Source organism: Trichechus manatus, unplaced genomic scaffold (assembly GCF_000243295.1).
Source record: "Trichechus manatus latirostris isolate Lorelei unplaced genomic scaffold, TriManLat1.0 scaffold00003, whole genome shotgun sequence".
NCBI classification, from domain to species: Eukaryota; Metazoa; Chordata; class Mammalia; order Sirenia; family Trichechidae; genus Trichechus; species Trichechus manatus.
In genome coordinates, this window is record NW_004443939.1 from 5,379,934 (window position 1) to 5,404,439 (window position 24,506).

Sequence of the window (24,506 nt, forward strand, 5' to 3'; positions counted from 1 at the left end):
TGCAGAACCAAGGTTAAAACCTAGGTACCCTGACTATCTGATGACTGCCTTTCTTCAGATGTCTTCTGGCAAGCTGCCTCCCTCACCCCAATATGAAAGATTGCTCTTCCAAGATGAAGCATCCTTTCCTTGTTCCTGGTGAATAAATCAATTGAACATATATTCTGGTGAAGACTTTCTCTGTACTCAGCTCTCTCCAAATGCAGAGAAGAATAAGACAGAGCGCCTGTCCTCAAGGAGATCATAGATCAGCTCAAGAGAGAAATAAATTAGTAAATTGTAGTCTAATAGGTTGAGGGCAATAGTAGGGGAATAGTTCAGCATTTACTGCTCATTTACCGTGTGCCGGAACCTATGTTAAACTTTGGAGACAGACAGATACAATAAATACATATTGAGAACCTACTGTGTGTTTAGCATTTATTATACAAGAATGAGCAGAACAGAAAAAGTCCCTACCCTCATGGAAATTATATTTTACATGTATAGGTATATAGCTATATCTATAAAACCAAACCCACTGCCATCAAGTCAATTCTGACTTTATGTGTTACAGAGTAGAACTGTTCCATAATGTTTTCTTGGTTGTAATCTTTGCAGAAGTAGATAGTCAAGCCTTTCTTCTGTGGTGCCACTGGGTAGGTTCAAGCTGCCAAGCTTTAGGTTAGCAGTCAAGTATAAATCATTTGCGCCACCAAGGGACCAATTATATATAATATAATGCCAGGAACTGATAAGTGCTCTAAGGAAAAATAGAGTCAGGAGATAACAGAAGGGGAGGGGTTTCGCTGTAATGAATGGGAGCTATTTCAGATGGAGAAGATACCCTTGATGAGGTGACGCTTGTGCTGACTGAAGGGAGGGAGCAGTCTATGGGCATATGAGGAAGATCTCTCCAGACAGAAGAAGTATCAAGTCCATGGCCTGGATGCAGCAGCCAGCTGGGCAGGTTCTGGAAACATTGTAAAGGCCACTGTGGCTGGGTTAGAGCGGGAGGAAAGAGGGAGGAGTGAGGGCTGGAAGTTAGCCAGGAGCCAAACCATGCATGTCATTATAGATAACTGTAAGGACACTGGGTTTTACTGAAGGCTTTGGTTTTTGAACAGGGGAGAAACACAATCAGATTTGCTTTTTACTTTGGCTGCTCTATGAAGAATAAATCAGACCATGGGGTGGGGAAGGGGAGGACAGAGTGGAAAAATGGAGACAGGGAAGATATGGTCCATGACCTCAGGGAGCTCACAGTCTACTGGAGGAGGAAGACCTGTCAACACAAGAGCCCGGTCTGTTCCAAGTTTTTTGTCCAAAAGTGACTGTAAGCAATGGTCTTCTCTCCTTGTGATTTTGTTGGTTTCAGAATAATTCTTCTTCGTTCTGCTAATTCACATTTTCTGTCTCAACTTGCCCTTCTTTTCTCTCACTTTTCCCTGGCGTTCCATTGAGGACAGTCAAGTTTTCTTGATTTCACTTATTTCTCAAACTTCTCTTACATGGGTCCTTCTCTGCAATTATCATAATCCCACTGGGTATCCATTTCTTAAAATGCAGTGGTTTCCTGTGTATCGAATCTCCGTTTGAAGCTCTCCATTAAAGACTATGCAAATCCTCCTCAAGCAAGGGAAGGAGAAAGTGAGGACAAGAACATTTATTAAGAATTTGCCAAAATGGATCAAAGACCTAAATATAAAACCTGAAATGATAAAGATCATAGAAGAAAAAATAGGGACAATGTTAAGAGCTCTAATACATGGCATAAATACAATATAAATCATAACTAACAGTACACAAACACCAGAAGATAAACTAGATAACTGGGAGCTCCTAAAAATTAAACACTTACATTCATCAAAAGACTTCACCAAAAGAGTAAAAAGAGAACCTATAGACTAGAAGAAATTTTTTGGCTACGACAGACATACCCAACAAGGGTCTAATCTCTAAAATCTACAGAATACTTCAATACCTCAATAACAAAAAGACAAATAATCCAGTTAAAAAATGGGCAAAGGATATGAACAGACACTTCACCAAAGAAGATATTCAGGCAGCTAACAGACACATAAGGAAAGGTTCACGATCATTAGCCATTAGAAAAATGCAAATCAAAACTAAATGAGATACCATCTCACCCCGAAAATACTGGCACGAATCAAAAAAGAAAATAACAAATGTTGGAGAGATTTTGGGGAGATTGGAACTCTTATGTACTGCTTGTGGGAATGTAAAATGGTACAACCGCTTTAGAAAATGATATGATGCTTCCTTGAAAAGCTAGAAATAAAAATGGCATACAAACCAGCAATCCTACTCCTAGGAACATGCCCTAGAGAAATAAGAGCCGTCACACAAATAGACATGCACACCCTTGTTCATTGCAGCATTATTCACAATAGCAAAATGATGGAAACAACTTAAATGCCTATCAATAGATGAATGGATAAACAAACTATGGTACATACACACAATGGAATACTATGCAATGATAAAGAACAATGATGAATCTGAGAAACATCTCACAACATGGATGAATCTGGAGGGCACTATGCTAAGTGAAATAAGTCAATCACAAAAGCACAAATATTGTATGAGACCACTATTTTAAAAACACAAGAAAAAGTTTACCCACATAAAAAAACAAAACAATCTTTGATGTATATGAGGGAGTGGAGGGGTGGAGAGGGGAAATTCACTAGCTAGAGAGTAGACAAGTGTTAATTTGATGAAAGGAAAGACAACATACAACGTAGGAGAAGTCAGCACAGCTTGACCAAAGCAAAGTCATAGAAGCTTTCTAGACACATCCAAACACCCTGAGGAACCAAATTACTGGGGCTGAGGACTGGGGAACATAGTGTCAGGGGACATGTAGGTCAATTGAGATAACATTGTTCATAAAGAAAATGTTCTGCATCCTACCTTGGTGAGCAGCGTCTGGGGTCTTAAAAGCTTGTGAGCATCCATCTAAGATGCATCTATTGGTCCCATCATGTTTGGATCCAAGGAGAATGAAGAAAACCAAAGACACAAGGAAAATATTAGTTCAAAGTGCTAATGGACCACATGAACCACAGCCTCCACCAGTCTGAGCCCAGAAGAACTAGATGGTGCCTGGCTTCTGCCACCAGTGGCTTGACAGAGATCACAATAGACACAATAGACGGTCCCAGACAGAGTGGGAGAAAAATGTAGAACAAAATTCAAATTCACAAAAAAAGGCCAGACTTATTGGCCTGACAGAGACTGGAGGAACTCCAAAGACTATGGCCTCTCGACACCCTGCTAACTCAGAATTGAAGCCACTCCCAAAGTCCACCTTTCAGCCAAACATTAGACAGGCCTATAAAACAAATAGTAGCACACATGAGGAACGTGCTTCTTAGTTCAGCCAAGTATACAGAAACCAAATGGCAGCACTTGCCCAAAAGCAAAGACAAGAAGGCAGCAAAGACGAATGGACACAGGCAACCCAGAGTGGAAAGGGAAAGAGTGCTAAAACATTGCGAGGATTGCAACGAATGTCACAAAATAATTTGTGAAGAAAATTTTGAATGAGAAAAAACAATCACCTGGAGATGGGGAGAATTTGCAATGTGCCTGGTACTGTGCTTAGTGACAGTTTCACATGCATTATCTCATTTATCTCCGGAGGAGGAAACTGAGGATTACAGGGAACTCTCAGACTCTCCTAAGGATTGTTCTCCCTTTCCTTTTGCTCTTGCACTCTCAGATTCCTCCCTTGGCCTTATTTGCTTTTTAACCCTCGGTCCCTCAGTCTAACAACTGGGGCCATCAGTCCATCAGCAAGTTTTTATTTAGGCTCCCCTGAGCTAAGGCAGTCAGAGAACCAGAGTGATGATATTAATACCTTTCATCTTCCAGGGTGTGTCAGGATAATCAGGAAATTCTTGATGGCTCTTGGATGAGAAATATTTCTTAAAGAGAAATAAGATAATAATTATAATGGCTTTCTTTGGCTTCTGTCAAGGATTGAATTGTGTCCCCCCAGAATATATGTCACCTTGGTTAGGCCATGATTGCCAGTATTGTGTGGTTGTCCTCCATTTTGTGATTTTCCTATGTTACATAAATCATAATCTCTGCCTGTGGTTAGAGACGGTTTGGGGTGCGATGTAACACCCTTGCTCAGGTCACATCCCTGTTCCAATGTAAAGGGAGATTCCCTGGGGTGTGGCCTGCACCACCTTTTATCCTATAAGAGGTAAAAGGAAAGGGAAGCAAGCAGAGAGTTGGCGACCTCATACCACTAAGAAAGCAGTGCTAGGAGCAGAGCGCATCCTTTGGACCCAGGGTCCCTGCTCAGAGAAGCTCCTAGTCCGGGGGAAGATTGATGAGAAGGCCAACAGAGAGAGAAAGCCTTCCCTTGGAGCTGACGCCCTGAATTTGGACTTTTAGCCTGCTTTACTGTAAGGAAATAAATTTCTCTTTGTTAAAGTCATACACTTGTGGTATTTCTGCTACAGCAGCGCTAGATAACTAAGACAGCTTCTTATTTTGCATGCAAGGACAAGAAAGTGCTGAGGGCATTAGGGTCCTTTTAAGAAGCCCACAGACTGCACTAACCAGAAATAAATCTTCCATTTTTAACTCTCAGCACATTACCTGTAGCCCAGCACAGTGCTTGGCATATTGAGGGGAAGGGAGTCACAAGATGCTTGGTCCTTCTCCCTTTCTCCTTCTGCAGTATACACCGGCATGCCTGGAAGGCTGTGTCCATATATTCCAGAGGTCCCTCCTTTAGCTGCCCAGTACTACAACGAGATAAAGAGGTTTCTGTGACACTTTAGATGTCTGGTGGATCTACCAAATTTCATCAGTTAAGAGGTAACCTGAATATAAAGATCTTTTGTAGCCACTTTTCCAGGCTCACAAATACTCTATTTTTCCTCTTAAATCATTAGAATGTCCCAGAAATTCCAATTTTAATATTCTAAGTAGGATCTATATTCATTCATTATATTCCAATAGCTATATGTTGAGCCCCTGGTAGGTTGAATAAGATACAGCTCTTGTCCACAAGTTCAAACTCCAGAGATGGATAGAGATAGGATAAAGGGGCAATTATCCTACAGTGTAGAAAGTGCCATTCATTTGACAGGTATTTTTGGATGGTGCTATGTGCCAAGTTCTCTGCTAAACCCTGACTGTATACTGATGATAGTCCACTTGCATGAAGGGGAGGCCATAGGCAGTTAACAAGTAAATGAACACATAAATATGTCTACAGTTACCAAGTATGATAAGAAATAAACTGACAGATTCCAGTGATAGAATCTCAGGGAAAACCTGATTTAGATAAGGTGGTCAGAGAAGCCCTGGTTGATGGAGGGGCAGTTAAGATCTGAAGGATAAAAAGGAATGAACCATGTAAAGAGCAGAAGTGAAGAATACTCTGGACAAAGGGATTGGCGTACGTGAAAGCCTTGAAGAAAAGGCTAAGGAGTTAATATTGGGCCACAGACCAAGGTGAACAAGGTGTGGCTAGAGAGGAAGGCAAGGTCTAGATCATCCAGGGCCCTATAAACAAAGATAAGAAACTGATTTTATCCAAAGGACGGTGGTTAGCTATGGAAGGGTGCTAAGCAGGGAAATAATGTGATCAGCTTTATGCATGTTACTGGAGAAAATCTTGTTATTTCCAAACTAGAGAATGGGAAAATTACTGTCAAACCCCCAACATAGGTGATGAAGGCAGCTGGCATTCTACTTCTGAGGGTGCTTGTAGATGCCACGATCACTCCTCCATTTCTCTTATCAGGCTGGCGTTGGATGTGAGGAAGGAGTTGTTCTCAACATAGGTTGCTATGGGAACATGGACAATGAAGGAAGCATGGGTTTCTAGAAAGGTCTCCAAGAGATGATAGCAAAAATAAGTCTGTAATGATGATTAAAACAGGCCAGGTGAAGAAAGCAAGGAAATGAATTATAGACATGAGGGAGCAGAAGAGGCAAACAGTCAGAGGTTAGGTGAAGATGTGCATACTATTAAAATTATAAGTAGTTTAGTATGGTTGGAGTATGATGTGGGCAGAGGTGAGGAAGGAGGAGGAATGGGAGATATGTATATAATATGGTCAAGGTAGGGAGGAGCTAAATAATGAAGAACATCTTTTGTCAGGCAAGGATTTCTGTGCTTTATCCCGAGGGCAATGAGAGGAGCCATTGAAGGGTCTTAGGGAAGGGTGGGAGTTATAATCAGAGTTACATTTTAAGAAGAATCACTCAGGAAAGAATACAGAATACCTAGTTGGATGTTGCAAGATTTCAGGAAGGGAGATAAATTAGAAGGCTGAAATGCAAATCCAGGCATAATGTGAAGGTGGCCTGAATATAGTAGTAGCATTTGAACTGGAGAAAAGTTTGCTTATTAAAGGGATATTTAAAAGAAGGAATTGACAGATCCTGGTGAAAATTAATTGGAGCCCTGGTGGCACAGTGGTTAAAAGCTTGGCTGCTAACCAAAAGGTTGGTAGTTCGAATCCACCAGCTGCATTTTGGAAACCCTATGGGGCAGTTCTACTCAGCCCTATAGGGTCACTATGAGTTGAAATAGACTTGATAGCAATGGGTTTGGTTTGGTTTTTTGGTTTTTTGGGTTTTTTGTGTGTGTGTTTTGTTTTGTTGTTTGTTTTAGTGAAAATTAAATTTGGGAGCTGAGGGAGGAAGATGAGTCAAAATGATACCCACTCTGATACCAAACTCTACTATACCTACTTTCTTCTAGAATCATTGGTTCAGAACTTTGAGAAAGAAGTACCTTTAAAGAAGGGAAAGGAAGCCATTTTTAATCTTTCTTCCATGCATTGGGAATTAACCCAGTGACACAGATATCAATTTACTCATTTTATGAAGGGGAGAACTGAAGTTCAGAGAGGTTAGGTTACTGCACCCCCTCCCCCACAAATGGTTACTTGGGCAACCAGTTAGATGATAATGGCTTTGATTACACCAAGTAAAACAGAAGGAAGAGCAGTATATCAGGAAAGATTTTAATGTGCAATATTAGGCATTTTTAGTTGAAGTGCCTTCGGACATCCAAGAGCAGATACTTGATGAGTGGTTGGATATTTGACCTGGAATTCACGAGGTAGAAGTGGGTAGGAGATAAGATATATATTTAAGTTTTCAGTACTAGATGGTAAGTGGAGTCATGAGAGGAAGATGGAATCACCCAAGGGCATATAAAGAGTAGGAAGAGGGCCTAAGTCAGATCTTGGAAAATTCAAACATTTAAGGGACAAACAGAGGAAGAGAAACAGCCAGAGAGAGGTAGGAAAGCCAAGAGCATATGGTGTCTTGGAAACAAAGGGAAGAGAACAAGTGAGGAGGAAGTGGTCAAGTGGTGTAAAATGCGAAAGAGCATTCAAGTAAGAGAAAAGCAGAAAACTGTCCATTGGAGTTAGCAACAAAGAGGGCATTGTTCACCTAAGGGGGAGCAGTTTCAGTGGAAGGGGGCAGGCAGAATGTATGTTACACGGGGTTACGAAGTTAAGAACTAGAGACAGATGGTTTGGATAGCTTCTTTTCCAAGACTTTCTCTTATTCCTTGAAAGGGCATAATGTCTTTTGTTAGATCACATATTCTGATTTTTCGTAGAAAGTATGGTCACCATACTTCTGGGCAGCCTCTGAATCCAAAGAATAGAACTGAATTCAAAGATGATTTATGGACAGGGAGGGGGTAGTAGAGATTCCAAGAGTGCTGTCTGCATTTAAGATTATAAGCAATAAAATCTGAAAAAAAAAAATCTTCCCTGACTCTTAGATTTTTTTAAAGTTGGAAATGAGTTTCCAGTGCTGGAAAAGGAGAGGGAACTATCTGTTGATAGCTTATCATTTTATAATACTCAAGGCTCTATATTTAACCTTCCTAACAGCCTATAAGGTAGAGCGTATTAGCCCCAATTACAACAAAAGTGAACTAGGCTCCGAAAGACTCAGTGTCACTGATCACCCAGCTAGTACATGGTGAAGTCACTTTGTGATTGTTGAACTGATGTTTTCTTCACCATACCCAGTGGACTTGGACAACAAAAATTTCTGCTGCTGAGAAGAGAATTTATGAGCCTGGAGCTCATGAGGAGGGGGAACAATCCACTTGGACCAGTTAATATGTGATTGCCTAGCTGGAAGAGGGCAGGCCACCATTTCAGAAGGAATTGATAAAACATACGAAGTGAAACAAAGTCAGAACCAAAAAAGGCATTATGCAAGGTTAAAATTATGTGAATAATGATGTGCATTAGTTACTTTAATGTCTTCCAAGTGCATTTCATTTTGAATGATATACTCAGATAGCACACATGGTAAGGTGTAATTGAAAAAACATGTAGGAGAATGGTTGAATTCAAAGAATAAACATACAGCTGTGAGGAGGTTAGGAGTCAAAGGGGTAAGCATATGCCCCAGCCCCCAGGGATCTCATTAGTGCATGAGTGACCATACATGTAGAGGCTAAATGAATCTCACTGTTTGCAAAGACCTGCAGTAAATGAGACAATGATGAATCAATAGTAATTAGGCCTAAAGGTTCTTATTGACCCAGATGTCTGAAACCAAATGCCCTGCTCTGAGATTCCTTGAGAGGCAGAAAGAAAAGATTTATAGACACTCAGTTCTTTAAAAAAAAAAAAAAAAAAAAAAAGTGGGGGGAAAATCCTTTACTCTAAGAGCAGTGGTGCCATTCTGAAGTGGAATGTTGCTAGAATTAATGCGGACTCAACTTCTGACAGCAGAGGATGTTTTCGTGTTTGTTTGTTTGTTTTTGTAAATCTGATTCCAATGGGACCAGGAGCAGGTAGAGCTGGGAGCTATAAAACCAGAATGTGATCTTATTCTACCCAGACATATTGTTCTGGGCCTACCATCCGTGGAGGTGTTAGAGGATCCTTTCCTAAAATAATAATAGTGTCATTCTAAAACAGGCTTTGAATGTGGAGCTTTGACAAATAATTTCTGACCTGAGGTACAGAAGGCACACAGCTTCAAAATCACACAGAGAAGGGTTTAAATTTGGACTTCATCATCTCTCTTCACTTCCTTGAGCTTCCTCCCTGTTGTTGCTAACTGCCCTTGAATCCGCCCCCAATTCAGGGTGACCCCATGCCAAGTTGCAGATAGGACCGGTGTGGTCCATAGGATCTTCATTGGCTGATTGTCAGAAGTAGATCACCAGACCTTTCTTCCTAGTCCATCTTAGTCTAGAAGCTCCACTGAAATCTGTTCAGCAACACACAAGCCTCCACTGACAGATGGGTGGTGGCTGCACATGAGGCGCATTGACCAGGAATCAAATCTGGGTCTTCTGCATGGAAGGCAAGAATTCTACCACTGAACCACCATGGTCCTTTTCCTCTGAGTAAAGGGATGTTAATGATACCTCCCTCAGTGGGCTGTGGAGGAAGGCCTGGCACGTGATGCATACGCAGGGAATGGCAGTTGTTGTTGCTGTAGTTGTTAAGCCTTTTCCCAGTAATATCTTATTCCTCCTTATTCTAAAGCAGAAGATTTTTGCAGATGGGAATGAGGTCTCACAGCAAGAAGCAAAGAGATTTCCTAGTGGGTAGTTCTGCCCTCGCCTCCACCCCAGCATATATACCACATATGTGCACATACACACACACATATTCTCACACTGACATACACTCACACATATTCTCACACTGACATACACTCACACAGAGCAGCCTTGCTTTTCCACATTTTATATAGGGATTCCACATAAAATTATTATTTAATAAAAGAGTTCTACTGATAGAATGGAAAAAAGAGTTTCAAAACCACTACAGCACTGGATTTTTTGTTTACTTAAGCTTTATTTAGAAAATTTTCAGGAACTTTGTGGCATCTATGAGGACACGCACAGTGTCACAAAACTAGAACTAGAAATCGCTAGGCCTTCTAAAATATTTAAAAATCTTAAAGAATAAATATTGTCTTAGATGTCTTAGATGGTTATCTTTCTTGGATATTGATTTTCTGTACTTTTTTCCTGCCATTATTCAAACCATGAATTTAATTGTTAAAGCTATATTTCCAAGGACATCGGTGGGAGATGGCACAGATGCCAAACTCTGATATGCCTACTTTCTTCTACAATCATTGGTTGAGAACTTTGAGCAGAAAGCACCTTTAAAGGGGGGAAGGGTAGCCAACTTTAATCTTTGTGCCATGCATTAAGAATTAACCCAGTGAGGTAGGTATTATTATATCCATTTGATGGATGGGAAAACTGAAGTTCAGCGAGGTTAAGTTACTAGCACAAGTTACCCAGCTAGGATAGAACCAGGGTAGAACCAAGATCAAGTCTCTTAACTCCTGTTCCTAGCTGCATTCACTACATTTGATCATTTCCCTTAGCAAACTCCTATCCTGAGTCTGGGAACTTAACGTTTGTCTCCCTTTGTCATTATCATCATTATTATTACAATTATGAATACATATTTGAAAAATCCTTTACATATGTCTAGTATTATACAGTTTATAAAAGAGCATATCTTCTTTGATCTTCACAATAACCCTATGAGGTAAGTGGGATAGGGATTATGATATCTATTTTTACAGATGAGAAGAGAGTGGTTCAGAAAGTTTGAATAACTTTCTTATGGTCACAAATCTAGTAGAGGCAAATCCATTCCTGGAATCTAGGTCTTCCCACTAGTACATTGTACCTTTTCTTGGTGATGGTACAATGTGATTTTAGAATGCAGCATGCTAGTTTCTCTGGGTTTGGAGTCGTTTCTTTGCTGAAGCTTCTGGGACCCTGCTTTCTTTCCTGGGGCTGATATGAAAGTTCAAATGGTTTCTTTTTGCAGAAAAATTTGCTCCCTAACCCTATCCCCCCCCCCCACCTTTTCAAAACAAAATCCACTTCTCTTCCAGATGCCAGAGTGTATATGCATATTTGAACAGTCACCTGGATCTGATTAAGAAGGCTCAGCCTGTGGGTTTCCTCACTGTTGATTTACATGTTTGGCCAGATTTCCACGGCAACCGCTCTCCCTTAGCAGATCTGACACTAAAGGGCATGGTAAGTAACAGCCAGTCCTTACATGAAGGTGAAGGAGGGCAAAGGGCTACAAAGTTTGGAGGAAGCAAAGGGAGGAGAAAGGAATAAAGGAAAGAACAAAACAGCCCAGCTTCTCACAAGCTTCTTGCAGATACCTTGCTGTTGTGAAGGTTGTTGGTGCTACTGGGATGATCTGCTGAAAGTACTCATTGTTTCTGAGACAACCTTGAGAGCGTTAAAAGCAATATTTCTTACATTCAGCTGCTGCTTCTTTGTCTCATTGAGTGGCTGAAGTTGTGAGCCCTGCCTCTGTAATTTTTGTATTTACATAAGTTTGTAAAGTCATGTTTTCTATCTCTATTTCTAGACCACCTGCTATATAAGTGGTAAATATTACCACCTATGATCTTACTCATAGAGACTCATAGCGACTCTATAGACAGAGTAGAATTGCCCCATAGGGTTTCCAAGGAGCGACTGGTGGATTTGAACTGCCAGCCTTTTGGTTAGCAGCTGTAGCTCTTAACCACTGCTCCACCAGCAATGAGTTTTATGGTTGTTTATGGTCTTATGAAGGAGCCCTGGTGATGAAATGGTTAAGTGCCTGGCAGATAACCAAAAGGTCAGTAGTTTGAATACATCAGCCACTCTGCAAGAGAAAAGACCTGGTGATCTGCTCCCATAAAGATTATAGTCGAGGTAAGAAACCCTACGGGGCAGTTGTATTCTGTCCTATAGGGTCCCTATGACTTGGAATCGACTTGACAGCACACAACAATGACATGGTCTTACCTGGCACAGGTACACATGTGCCTAAATGTCAGAGTTGTACAGAGAGTCCAAGCTCACTTGATTGGGACTTCAATTAAACTTTTGTAAAAGTATATATGATTAGTAATGTGTGGAAAGATGAATTCAGCTCTTAGTGACTGTTAGGGCCCCTTCTGGCACTGAGATTCTGAGCCTTCCTGGAAAGGCCACAGGGAATTTGATGGGGGAGCTCACAACTGCCTAAGCTGAGGTATATCATCTTGGAGCCAAGTGCGATTGGGTAAGTGATAGCAGCATGTTGTTGTCAGCTGCCATCGAGTTGGTGCCTGACTCATGGTGACGCCACGCTCAATGAGATTGGACTGTTGTGATCCATAGGGTTTTCAGAAGTAGATCACCAGGCCTTTCCTCCTAGTCTGTCTTTGTCTGGAAGCTACACCAAAACCTGTTCAGCAATCATAGCAACATGTAAACCTCCACTGACAGATGGGTGGTGCATTGACCAGAATCAAACCTGGGTCTCCCACATGAAAGGTGAGAACTCTACCACTGAACCGCAACTGCCCACGATAGCATATAGCCACCGAGAAAGGCTCAATCCTGCTTGAGGATGGATAAAGCAGATGAAAGCTAGAGAAGTAGAGCTAAGCTTCAGGTCCAAGGGGTCAGGAGAGGCCACAAATAAGCACATGGTAAAGATATCAAGAAGGAGAGTTTGAGGTCAGTTAAGGCGGGTGGAGTTCAGGATGGAGGCTGTGAACAATACAAGGTTTATTTATGTGTGGTAGCTGTGTGACAGTGGAATAGGCCTGCTAGTTTCAAGAACTTTAAAACTGAAAGGAGTATGGTTTATGGTTATTTTTATTGAGATTGTTTAAATATTTTTATGATGCCAACAGGAAGAGCTGAACTTTATTTTCACTACCTCATTGACATAATCAAGGTTTGCTAATAAAAGGGAGTCATGGTGAGAAGAAAACAAAATGGGACATAGCAAAAGTTATGTCTGTCTGGAGTCTATGAAGTGTCCCTACACAGCACTTAAGGAGCCTGGCCTCCTTATTTGGCCTGTGGAGGCAGAAGAGGAATGTCCTGAGAAGGCCATGTGGCAACAGGCTGCAGCTAGAAAACCGCACTTTCAGCTATCCAGATCTCTGGAGGCAAACTGTGTTTACAGAAAGTGCACATTTGGAGTGGGTGCAAAAGTGAGTATCGTCATTAGAGACAAATTTATCTGAAGCCAACCACATAGACAATTAGACACTTAAAATGTTAAGTAAGCATGTCTGGTTCTTAAAATGACCCCAAACCTAGGCACGGTTGCAGAGTGGAATGATCATATGTTCCAGCATCACGCAGACCTGGAGTCCTTTCCTTGCAACAGCTGAAGTACCCAGCTTCAACACCAAGGACCATGTCAAACATAGCCAGGCATCATGTCTCCTGGTGGCTTTTGTCTGCTTCTTATAACCAAAGCTGACATCCAAAGACTTAAGAATTGCCATCATTAAGGGCATTCTAGCAAAGGGGACCAAAGTGCAGAATGGAATTCCAAAGCAGATGATGGAGTGTTTTGAGGAATGCCCATCTCTGTAGAATAAAATATGTACTTATCACGGGGGGCTTCCTGCATGGGAACCTGTGCCCAATTGTATCTGAAAATCTTAGTACGTTTACACTTTAAAAAAATTATATTGTCATGGTTTTGCCCATTTGTAATGTTACTATATACCGATGACTCTGTAATGGTCCTCAGATTCAGACAGACATGGCTCTAGCAGCATGCTTGTCCATTTTCCCATTCTTGCCTATTCTGTAATATTTCCTTGGACTCGGGCAGACATGGCTGTGGCAGCATGCTTGTCCATTTTCCCACTTTCATCTATTCTGTAATTTCCTTGGATTTGGCCAGACATGGCTCTGGCAGCATGCTTGTCTGATTACCCACTTTTGCCTTTTTGAATATATGCCAAATAAATCTTTTTGCTTTACTAAAAAAAAAAAATTGTATTTTCTATAAACATACCTCATATAGCACCTGATATTTCTTAGCAATAATTGCCTTTCTTAACTTTCATTGTGTTAGGCTCACATTGCAATAGCTGTCACTCCATGAGTTCACATCACAGCACTGGAAGAAGAAGGTGACCCACCAGTGTAGCATAAGACAGAAGAAAGGCAATCCTGGGCTGAACATTGTCACTGAAATCTCGTTCCTTCAAACCAATGTTAAATAACATCAAAATAATCTCCTTGAAATACTCTTTTTATCATGCTACTTCCTCTCACCAGAACCTACAGTGACTAACTTCATATTTATTGCATACCTACTATGTGATGAGCATTGTTGCTGATACAGTAAGGTACAATAATTTTTACATTCATGGAGCATGCTTAAAGGGGAAACAAAGTGCTTAGTAAAACGTTAAGTTTAAAAAAATGCATAGTCATTAGAACTGCCAAGATAATCCCAATTGGATGAGAACTGTATCTTATGATTTCTTTTTTGACTCCTGAAACATTTCTCTAGGCAGATAGTAAGTGCTTAATATGTATTTATTGATAATTGATAGTCAACATGGCAGTAATGAACAGGTCATTTATTACTTTAGAAAAATATATTTGGGAGCAATTTACTAGTACGAAATGAATTAGATTGCTAGAACTCTTAGTATGCATATGACAAGTATTTAATACCAATATTAATGCCCAGGTAAATTAAGATAAGTGGCTCTCATTTTATCATAATTATGTTTACTTTCTTTGTTCATCAATAAAATAATTATTTCAACAAACACAGGCCATGCTCTACATGGTAAGGGATATAAGAGTAACTAGACACAATCCCAGCCCTCAAGAAGACTACTATCCTTGAGGGACAGACAATATATAAACAGGCAATGGGAATCTGGGGTAAAGCTCCAGGTATCACTTACTGTCCAGGACTCTCTAGATGCATGAAAGATGATTGCCTAACCTGGCCTCAGAGGTCAGGAAAGGCTTCAGATAGGAGGTGACATTGACACTGAGTGAAGCAGGGAAGAGGGTTTGGGGTCAAGGTGTGCAGTGTCCTAGCAGGGAGAAAGAGCATGACATGTACATGTCTATAATTTTGCTAGGATACTGAACACATTTCAGTGGCGCTTCCAGACTCAGACAGACTAGGAAGAAAGGCCTGGTGGTTTACTTCCAAATAAGATCAGCCAATGAAAACCCTCCGGATCACAACAGTTGGATCCAGTTGTGCATGGGGTCTCCATGAGTCAGGGGCCAACCTGGAGGCAACTAACAACAACAACAGCAAACTCTGGGAATGGGCATGTAGCTGTAGATCTGAAGAGGCAAATCCAAGTATACAGTGAGTGGGGCTAAGAGTAAATCCTATGTACTGTATGCTGGGAATGAATAACAATAATAATAAAGTGAGCCCCATGGGGGGTGGGGGGAAAACATATTGCATACAGAGAAAAAGAAGTACCATTTTGAACACTTAGGGAAAGGCCTCTAAAAAATGATTTAATACTGAAACCAGAAGAAAGTATTAGAGAACTCCTTGTCATAGTCAATGGGATAAAAAATAAAAGCACATCTCTATGAAATAAGGCAGAAACATATTAGGAAAGAATGATTTAAGATGAAAAAACAATGGAATGAGAAAAAAAGGGAAACAAAAACCACAAGATAATTAAAAATGCAATAACAGAATTAAAAACTGCATTGAAGGCAATAAAGAACATTTTTCACTGGAAAAAAAAATATCAGGCCGGCCTAAGAAATAGCATATATTTTAAATTTATCCTATTAGAAAAACATTTTGAGGATAGGGGCTATGGCGTATTTACTTTTTTAAGATCAGCAGTGCTTAGGTCAGAGATTGGCTCCTAATAATTGCCTTATACTCAGCAATTATTTAAATCTTCATTTGAGGAACAATGAGTGATTTGCCCAAGGTCATAATGCCAAGAAGTGACAGAGCTTAAATAAAAATGCGAATCCAGACTTTTGAGATGCACATCCCCATGAGGCTGCCTTAATTCTTAACTCTCGACTTTGCAAAATACTCTGAGGACTATAAAAGAAGGGTATCCCAGCAGATTCGTCATATGTGGCTTAATACTGAACTGTGCTTCTTAGCCTAGTCCTTGTTCTTTGTTTTCCTTCTGGCTACCAACCTTGTCATTCGTCCTCCCATTTTTACCCTTACCCTGATCTTTGGATTTAAGCTCTGACCCTGTTTCTTCTCAGTAATGGTTCTAGTTTCCTCCCACCTCGACCCTTCCACATTATGGGCCTACCCTCATAAGCAGGAACAGGACATAACCTAGGGATCTTTCCATTGTGCTTGATGAAATCATTTTTATTCTGGTTAACAGTTCTCCCTGCCATGTTTTTTCATTGGTGATGCAGTATCATCCTGCAGCACTGAGCTAAAAAGAAAGAGGTAGTAGAGGTTCGGGGGTGGCGACTTCATAGTATGCCTGGACCAAGTAATCACATATGTAAATATTTCTCCTTTCCACTTGATAAATGAGTCTCAGAGAGGTGTGGGCTGCACTTAAGCTTATTTAAAGAGGCAGCAGTTTGAGTAATAGCAATTGGTATCAAAATATTTAACACTGATGATTCTAGGTTCTTCAAACAAAAGAAAACAAAACAACATTGGTTACCTTTAAAGTAAAGAAACAAGACATGGTCACACATAAAGACAGAAGAAGTTATGTAACTACTATCAGGAAAGGTTGCATGTTTTAGGTATTTTTGTTTTATTTTTAATGGTGGTTAGATGACTTTTACTATTATGAAGAAATAAAAAGAGCCCAGGATTTTTTTTTTCTTTTCTTTCTTTTCTTTTTTTTTTAATTGTACTTTCAATGAAGGTTTACAGAACAAACTAGCTCCTCATTAAACAATTAGTACACATATTGTTTTGTGACATCAGTTGCCAACCCCACGACATGTCAACACTCCCTTTCTCGACCTTGGGTTCCCTATTACCAGCTTACCTGTCCCCTCCTGTCTTCTAGTCCTTGTCCCTGGGCTGGTGTGCCCCTTTAGTCTCATTTTGTTTTATGGGCCTGTCTAATCTGGCTGAAGGGTGAACCTCAGGAGTGATTTCACCACTGAGCTAAAAGGGTATCTGGGGGCTGTACTCCCAGGAAACTCAAATATGGTGCACCTTACAAACTAGCTAGCCTTGTAGAAATGGGGTTTAAGAGCCTTTGCCTCTTTGTTTTCTTCTCCCCTAAAACACCCACTCAAATAAGTAAATTACTTGGAGACCTGTCAGGCCCTGAAAGCATACCACATTCACCACTGGTTGCAACCTGCTTTCTCTGCTTCGTTTTACAAGTACAGCACTACTCAGGCGGAAAGTTATTTTCTCATTCTTTGAAGAGCTGTGATTTCTAACATCAGGCCATAGGCTGCTGAAACTGCCGGAGAGGTTAAATGCTGCTCCAACAGTTCTTCAAAGCAAGTGCAGAGCGAGTGTGCACGTGGAGAATTGGGGAGAGAGCTGGGAAAGAAGTATTAGATTTTAACCAGTTCTCAGAGGACCAAATCCCAGCTGGAGATGGGCATTGCTAAACAGATTCAAATGTGCATGTGTACAGAATCAGCAACTCAGATGAGTATTTGCAAGAACTCAGTAGAGGCCAGAGGTTGGATCCCTGTGGCTTCCTCTGATGGGGCAGATGGATAATGTTGCTGGAAACTCGTGAGCTAATTGAAGCAGCTTTTGAGTGGTATATTTATAAGCTTTTGAAACACAGCCTCTTTGACATGAGTTTGTTGATATTTTTGTTATTTAATGCTGTTTTATTCAGCTATTTTTTTACATATTGTTTTTGCCCATGAGAAAGTGAATCCTATAACAAAGCTTCATCTTCTCAGTGTCAGTCCAATAATGTTCTTTTCTTAATAAAGTGACTAATTTACCAGCTGGTGTGGTGATTAACATGAGCTGCCATTTTTTAAGGGACTGTGATGTGCCAGGCACCTGCTAAATGCTTCACATGCATCAGCACCAACTTTCACAGTAACCCTGCAAGATAATGCTGTTTCCCCACTTAGAAGAATAGAGAATCTGAGCTTCAGAGAGTTTAAGTAATCTACCCAGAGGAGAACAGAGTAGAACTGGGATTAGAGCCTAGTCAATTCAAACCTAAGTTACTGACTTTCTTTGTGGGGGAACCTAGATCTTTTCTCATTTCTTCTGCTCTGTTTTCAATGTGCCTGCCATTATCTCACTTATTTTAATGACTTTTAAATTCTATCACAAAACCAGACTTTTCTTTCTTAGTGCTTTTCATCTTTCCTTTATATACCAAACAAGTAAAACCAGGGGGATAGACTATGGACAGAAGTCCTTCCCATGGTAGTGTACAGTGGTGAAAGGCTGAAGAGTCAATTAGGTATAAATCTGCTAGGAAGACCCAAGAGGTAAATAATGTGAAGGAAAAGACCAGCGGGCCAACGATGGGACCCATGGATGGCATGCAGACTCACGATAAGTTTAGAGAACAGCAATTAGGGGCCAAGGCAGCTGTACAGATCAGCTTTGAGCTACTGATACGTGAGCATATCAAAACAGCTTAGACTTAGAGCATCACAAGCACAGCAGGAAACAGAAGAGGTGCAAAGTGTCTGGTGCATTTGGAAGACACCAAGTGGACTAGTGTTGTCTACTGTAGAGTTCAGCAATAGAACAGGATAGAATGAGGGAGAATGTCTGTTCATCATCGAGTCGCAGTATGCATATTAGTTTTCTTTTGCTACTGTAATAAATTATCATGCATTTGCTGTTGTTAGTTGCCACTAGGTTGACTCCAACTCATGGTGATCTTATGTATAACAGAAGGAAACGTTGCCCAGTCGTTTGCCATCTTCGTGATCATTGATATGTTTGAGCCCATTGTTGTGGCTATTATGTCAGTCCACCGCATGGAGGATTTCCCTCATTTTCGCTGACTTTCTACTTTACCAAACTTGATGTCCTTTTCTAGCGATTGGTCTTTCCTGATGACATGTCCAAAGTAAATGAGCCAGAGTTTCACATCCTCACTTCTGAGGGGCATTCCAGGCTTCTAAGGAGCAAGACGACTATCATACACTTAGCAGCTTAAAACAATACAAACTTTATCAGTAGGTCAGAAGTCCAGGTTGGCTCGGCTAGTTTCTCTGCTCCAGGTTTCACAAGGCCAAAATCAAGGGCTCTTACTGGGAAGCTCTGGGGAAAATCTGCCTCCAGTATTACTCAAGTTGTTGGCTATATACAGTTCCATGCTCTTGACAGGTTCAGGGTCATGTTTCCTGGATGGCTGTCACACCAGGGTCCTCCTCAGCTGCTAGAGGCCACCCGCATTCCTTGGCTTATGGCTCTCTTCCTCCACCTTTAAAGCCAGCAACAGTGGAGTGGGTCAAGTCCTTCTCATGCTTCGACTCTCTCTGACTGACTTCCTCTTTTGCCGCATCTCTCTGACTGACTCTTCTGTATGCCTCTTCTGCTTTTAAGGGCTTGTGTGATTACATTGGACCCACCTGGGTAATCCAGGAGACTTTCTCTATTTTAAGATCAGCTGATTAGTAACTTGAGTCCATCTGCAAAGTCTCTTTAGGCCAGTACCTACGTTAGTGTTTGAATAAACAAGGAACAGAAATCTTGGGGGGACATCTTTAGGATTCTTCCTACCACATTATATTAGCACATTCACTTGCATTTCCCACATCTGGGTGGGTTTTAGGCAATGCCAAGTGTCAACCTAGATTCCTGACACTTAACTGAAACCTCCAAACATTCTTGGGGAGAGTTGTCCCCCCTTCTGTTTCAGACTTCTGATTACCTCAGACCTGTCGTCTAAGCTCTCTCCCACTCCAGAGAGTTTCTATAAATCTCTCTCTGATCCTCCTCATTGCTTTGCGGTCTGTCCATCGGCTTTACCTTCATTATTGACTGAGCAAACAGCATTTTTGCTGCCCCATTGTGTTCTGAAAATCTTTCAACAAATCTTTCTGAGCCTTGGATACCCTAGTCAAGTTCTTATGGCCCTAGAAAATCCCAATACTGGGAATCCCATTTTTCTGTCTTTTGTAACCATTGGAGACCGCTTGGGAATGTATTCGAGTGCTTTTTTCTTACTAATGTATATAATCACTTCAATTCCTCTAATAACTAGGAAGGAAAAAAAAAACTAACTAAAACTAAACTTACTAATACATTTGTTAATAATCTCAACTATTTTAAGGTCTATACTTCACAATACTAAGGTTTAAGGCAATGGTTCCCACAGTTTATTGTGCATCAGGAGCTAGCTAAAAATGTAGATTGCTGGGCCCACATCAAAGGCTTAATAAATTGGACTGAGATCCCAGGAAATGTGCATTTGAATATGATTCCAGGAAAGCATTAAGAGTTAAGAAATATGTCCAAGTTCCTATAGCTAATAAATGTCAGTAAGATGTAACTGAAGTCTAGGACTCAGGTTTCCCCAAAGGACACCTTGCAAGTGTGTCACTGTGTTATTCCTGAGCAAGCGCAGCAAGGCCCATTCATGTGACACACAAAGCTTTTGCACACTCATAGATGTCCATACATTTAGCATTATGGTCCTGATGCTGATGGTCAATATACCTTCTGCCCTACCTTCTCCGCACTGTACAGCCGCTGGTCTTCGGAACCCTGCAGCAATACTCCGGTGGTGCCCAAAGCATGTTGGAAGAGATATCTTATTGCTCTGTCCTAGTTAATGAATGGGATTAAGCCCTTTGTTCAGTTCAAGAGAAAGAGAATGAACATATATTAAGAGAAAGAAAAGAAACTTATTAGGTGCCACCTACGTGTACATAAGGAGCCCTGGTGGTACAGTGGTTAAGGGCTCACCTGCTAAGCAAAAAGTAAGCAGTTCGAACTCGCCGGCCACTCCACAGGAGAAAGATGTGGTAGTCTGCCTCCATAAAGGTTATAGCCTTGGAAACCCTATGGGGCAGTTCTGTCCTACAGGGTTGCTAGAAGTTGGTATTGACTCAATGGCAATGGGTTTTATGTGCACATAGTTTGCACTACAAGAGCTACAGAGTGTCTAGCTCTTGCAGACTCAGTACATCTTACTGACAAAGTGAGACATTTTTCAAATGACATCTCATTTAATCTTTACAACAATGCTTTGAGATATTATCCTCATTTTATGGATGAAAACTTGAGGCTGAATTGGTGAATAACCTCAGAGAGGTTACAAAAGTCACACAATGTCATGCAGCCAGTTAAAGGGAACATCAATATTTAAACTTAGGTGTCTGGCTCAAAAGTTCATCTTCTTTCCATTCACCTAAGCTTCTTTTCTAAGCTCAAAAATCCTAATATTTACATAAGTGTTTTATATCCATAATCTAGGATGTTGAAATATCTGTTGCAGTTGTTTGTGTCTTTTGGCCATCGTATGCAGCCATCAGACATCTCTAAGTTCTCTCTCTTACAGTTCTTCTCATACAATAGCCAAAATAAATAAAATGTGCTTACCATTACAACTCTCCCATGGGGCTTCCCCACACATTTCATCATGTCACCTAAACATTCAAAATAGGACACACACACACATCTATAAACACACTCCTTCCACTTTTGCTCCCCACCCCCACCCCACTGCCTCATAGTAATGAAACAAGTCAGCCTTTAGCCAGTGTATCAGCTCATCTGGCCTATCCTAGCCTTCTCATCTATTACAAAGCTGCACCTCCCCCAGAACATTCCTGGCATTCCCAGGGCTCTGTCAACACCTTCCTACTAAGACTGCTCCCCAAGGTCCCTCTGTAGCCAGCTGAGCAGTTCATTAGGCAGGCACTCCTTAGAAAGTCCCATCTTGAGCTGACTGCTATTTGACTTTTGCCAAGGCAGGGCTGAAGCCGCTGGTATTGGAGACAGAATCAAATAGACTTGACAATCATCTGTCCTTCTAGTGTTTCAATCCGTGTGTCAGGTGAGGTGTCAAGGAAGCAGGGACCCCAGACCATAATAATTTCACACATCAGAGAGAAATGTCTTTCACTGAGTCACATTTCTGCAGTATGACCCTGGTGTCAGTGGTGAGGGGATGTTGCAGATGGCAATGGGAGGAGTGGTCTTGCTTTTTCCCTTTCGATACTAACTACCTTCCATATCATGATCCATGTAATAAACTCCTTCTAGAATTTTTTCCCAGGAATAATTTTGACTCCACTGAAGGTCAGGTATGTTTTCTTTATCAGAAAAAGAAGAGCTATCTCACCCATCATGTGTCCCTTTTTGCCATAGCTGCTAGCAAGCTCAAGAGTTAAATTTCGTATTTAATTACAGTGGTTATAGCATTCTCAATGTCTAGGGAAAAAAATTGTCTCTGCTTTTCTCCCATATGATTTCTGATCTCTGGAGGCACTTGAATTTTAGAGAAGGGTCCATGATATCTTTTTGCTTGAATACAAATACTTTTTGAAAGTTGTCATGGATATCTGCTGGGGATTAAGGAACTAAGTCTGGCAATATTATGATACCCTTTTTTTCTTATGGGTTCTAACTAATTGAGAAAGATGTCAGAGCCAGTAACATTATCAATGTTATTATATAAATAACTGTTAATAGGGGAATGCATCTTATACCCAAAGTCAAATTCCACCCCCACCACCATCACCAATTATCCAGATCTGGTCTTCAGGGTCCACCTGCAGGGAGATTTGGGTCTGCCAAGCAGACACACACAGCCACACATAGGATCACGACCTGATTCACATCCCAATGTGACAAGGAAGACAGAGCCAGGGGGAGGCAGCCTCCTGGACTGGCCTTGGAAGAGAATTGTAAGCCGTGACCCTGTCAGTTTCCTGAATAGAACAAAGCAGAGGTGCTCTGCATGCAGCCAGGCCAGTACAGAGGAGGGAGGGTCCATTCATGCCTGCTAATCTTTATCCAGAACCACTGCATACCATGGGGCAGGTTGGCCACACAAGGGTGTTCACCTGAGGGGGCCTATGATGGGGCTGAAATTCCATCCATTCTGTACCTCTTTATCATTCATGCTCCCAGATGGGCTGCCTTTTGCATTTAGTCTGCCTGGAGGAGGCACCTTTTTCTAACTGGCACAGAGCCTCCACATGAGCTACTGATATCCTGATTTTAGCCATTAGGATAGGACATTAGGAGAGGGAATGATGTCCAAAAGGAAAAAAAGAACAGTGAATTATCACTCATTCATACATTCAGAACCAGTTACATTATCAATGTTACTTATTTAGCCCCTACTCTGTGCCAGCACAGTGCTAGGCATTGAAGATACCATGGTGAATAAGACAAGTCAAGTCTGTCAGAAAACCTAGGTTCTGGTTTACTTTCTCACTGTTTCCTGAGGCAAATTACTTCCTTACCTGTGAAATGAAGTTCTATAATGTCAGTGTTCATGTTTTCTCCTAGCTCTGGCATTCTGCATGTATATTTAGGTCTCCAGGGAACTTTCTCAGAAATATTCCTTCACAGAGTTATTGTTGGCTTGGGAAGGTTCATCCCCTGAGTTCATCTCTAGTCTCTTATTCAAACCTCTTGCCTTCCTGTCTGTCAAAATCAAAGCCGTAGATCTCATCTGGTTCCCCAATTACTTGCCAAGAAAAACTATCAGCAGGTACCAAAAAAACCATTGCCTTTGAGTTGATTCTGACTCGTAGTGACCCTGTAGGACAGAGTAGAACTGCCCCATAGGGTCTCCAGGGAGCTGCTGATGGATTCGAACTGCCAACCTTTTGGTTAGTAGCCGTAGCTCCCTATAGCTCTTAACCACTGTGCCACCAGGGCTCCTATCAGCAGGTAGTGCCACTGAATTCAGGAGTCCCCTCATTAATAGGGGGCCCTGCTGGCGCAGTGGTTAAGAGCTTAGGCTGCTACCCAAAAGGTCAGCAGTTCGAATTCACCACTGCTCCTTGGCAACTCTATAGGGCAGTTCTGCTCTGTCCTATAGGGTCACTTATGAGTCGGAATCGACTCCATGGCAACAGGTTTGGTTGGTTTTCATTTCTCATTAACAGACTTAGATGAGTAGTTCAAAATAGCTGTAGCATAGGGTGTCAGGTAAGGAAGGGTAAGAGACAGTGGGGAGTAAGCAAGTAGCTCAGGAAGGAGCACATGAGACACATGAAGGTATTTCTACCATGAACCGAGGGCAGCAGGAGGATCTTTAGCAGGGGAGCAACATGATGAGATTTGCATTTGAGAACGATCACTGGCTGGATATTAGAAAGGAGCATAATTAGACAGGGAGATTTGCTTAGAGGCTTTCTCAGCAATCGGGAAGGACATAATGGTGGCCTGAATTAAGGAAGTGAGTGACAGTGAGGATGAAGAGAAGGGGATGGATTCAGAAAGATTTGGGCAATCAAACATACAGAACTTGGAGACTAGTCAAATATGGCAAGGGAGGGAAAAGTCAAGGAAGAGAGCTCCCAGGTTTCTATTTGAGCAATTGAATGGTGCTTGTGCCCTGCAACAGGCCAGGACAGGTCCCTAAATCTGGGATGGGGGTGGAATCTGGAGAGAGTGATCGAATGAGAGTGGGGAGATGAAGGACAGGGACCTGTGTAGACCACTTAGCTACCCCATTTTAATTCAAACTACATATCACAACCTTTTAAACTCAGGACCGTACACACTTAGAAACCAGTTGCTGTCGAGTCCACTCTCATGGTGACCCCGTGTGTG

General features: G+C 41.4%; 1 protein-coding gene across 1 annotated transcript in view; it reads left to right on the top strand.

Moving 5' to 3' along the window:
• The window catches only part of FGGY (FGGY carbohydrate kinase domain containing), a 557,022-nt gene that overhangs the window by 416,105 nt on the left and 116,411 nt on the right, over window positions 1-24,506 (top strand). The window contains exon 11 of the mRNA XM_004368991.2: window positions 10,900-11,047. Coding sequence (XP_004369048.1) covers window positions 10,900-11,047 — 148 coding nt within the window. The remainder of the gene's footprint in view (window positions 1-10,899; window positions 11,048-24,506) is intronic.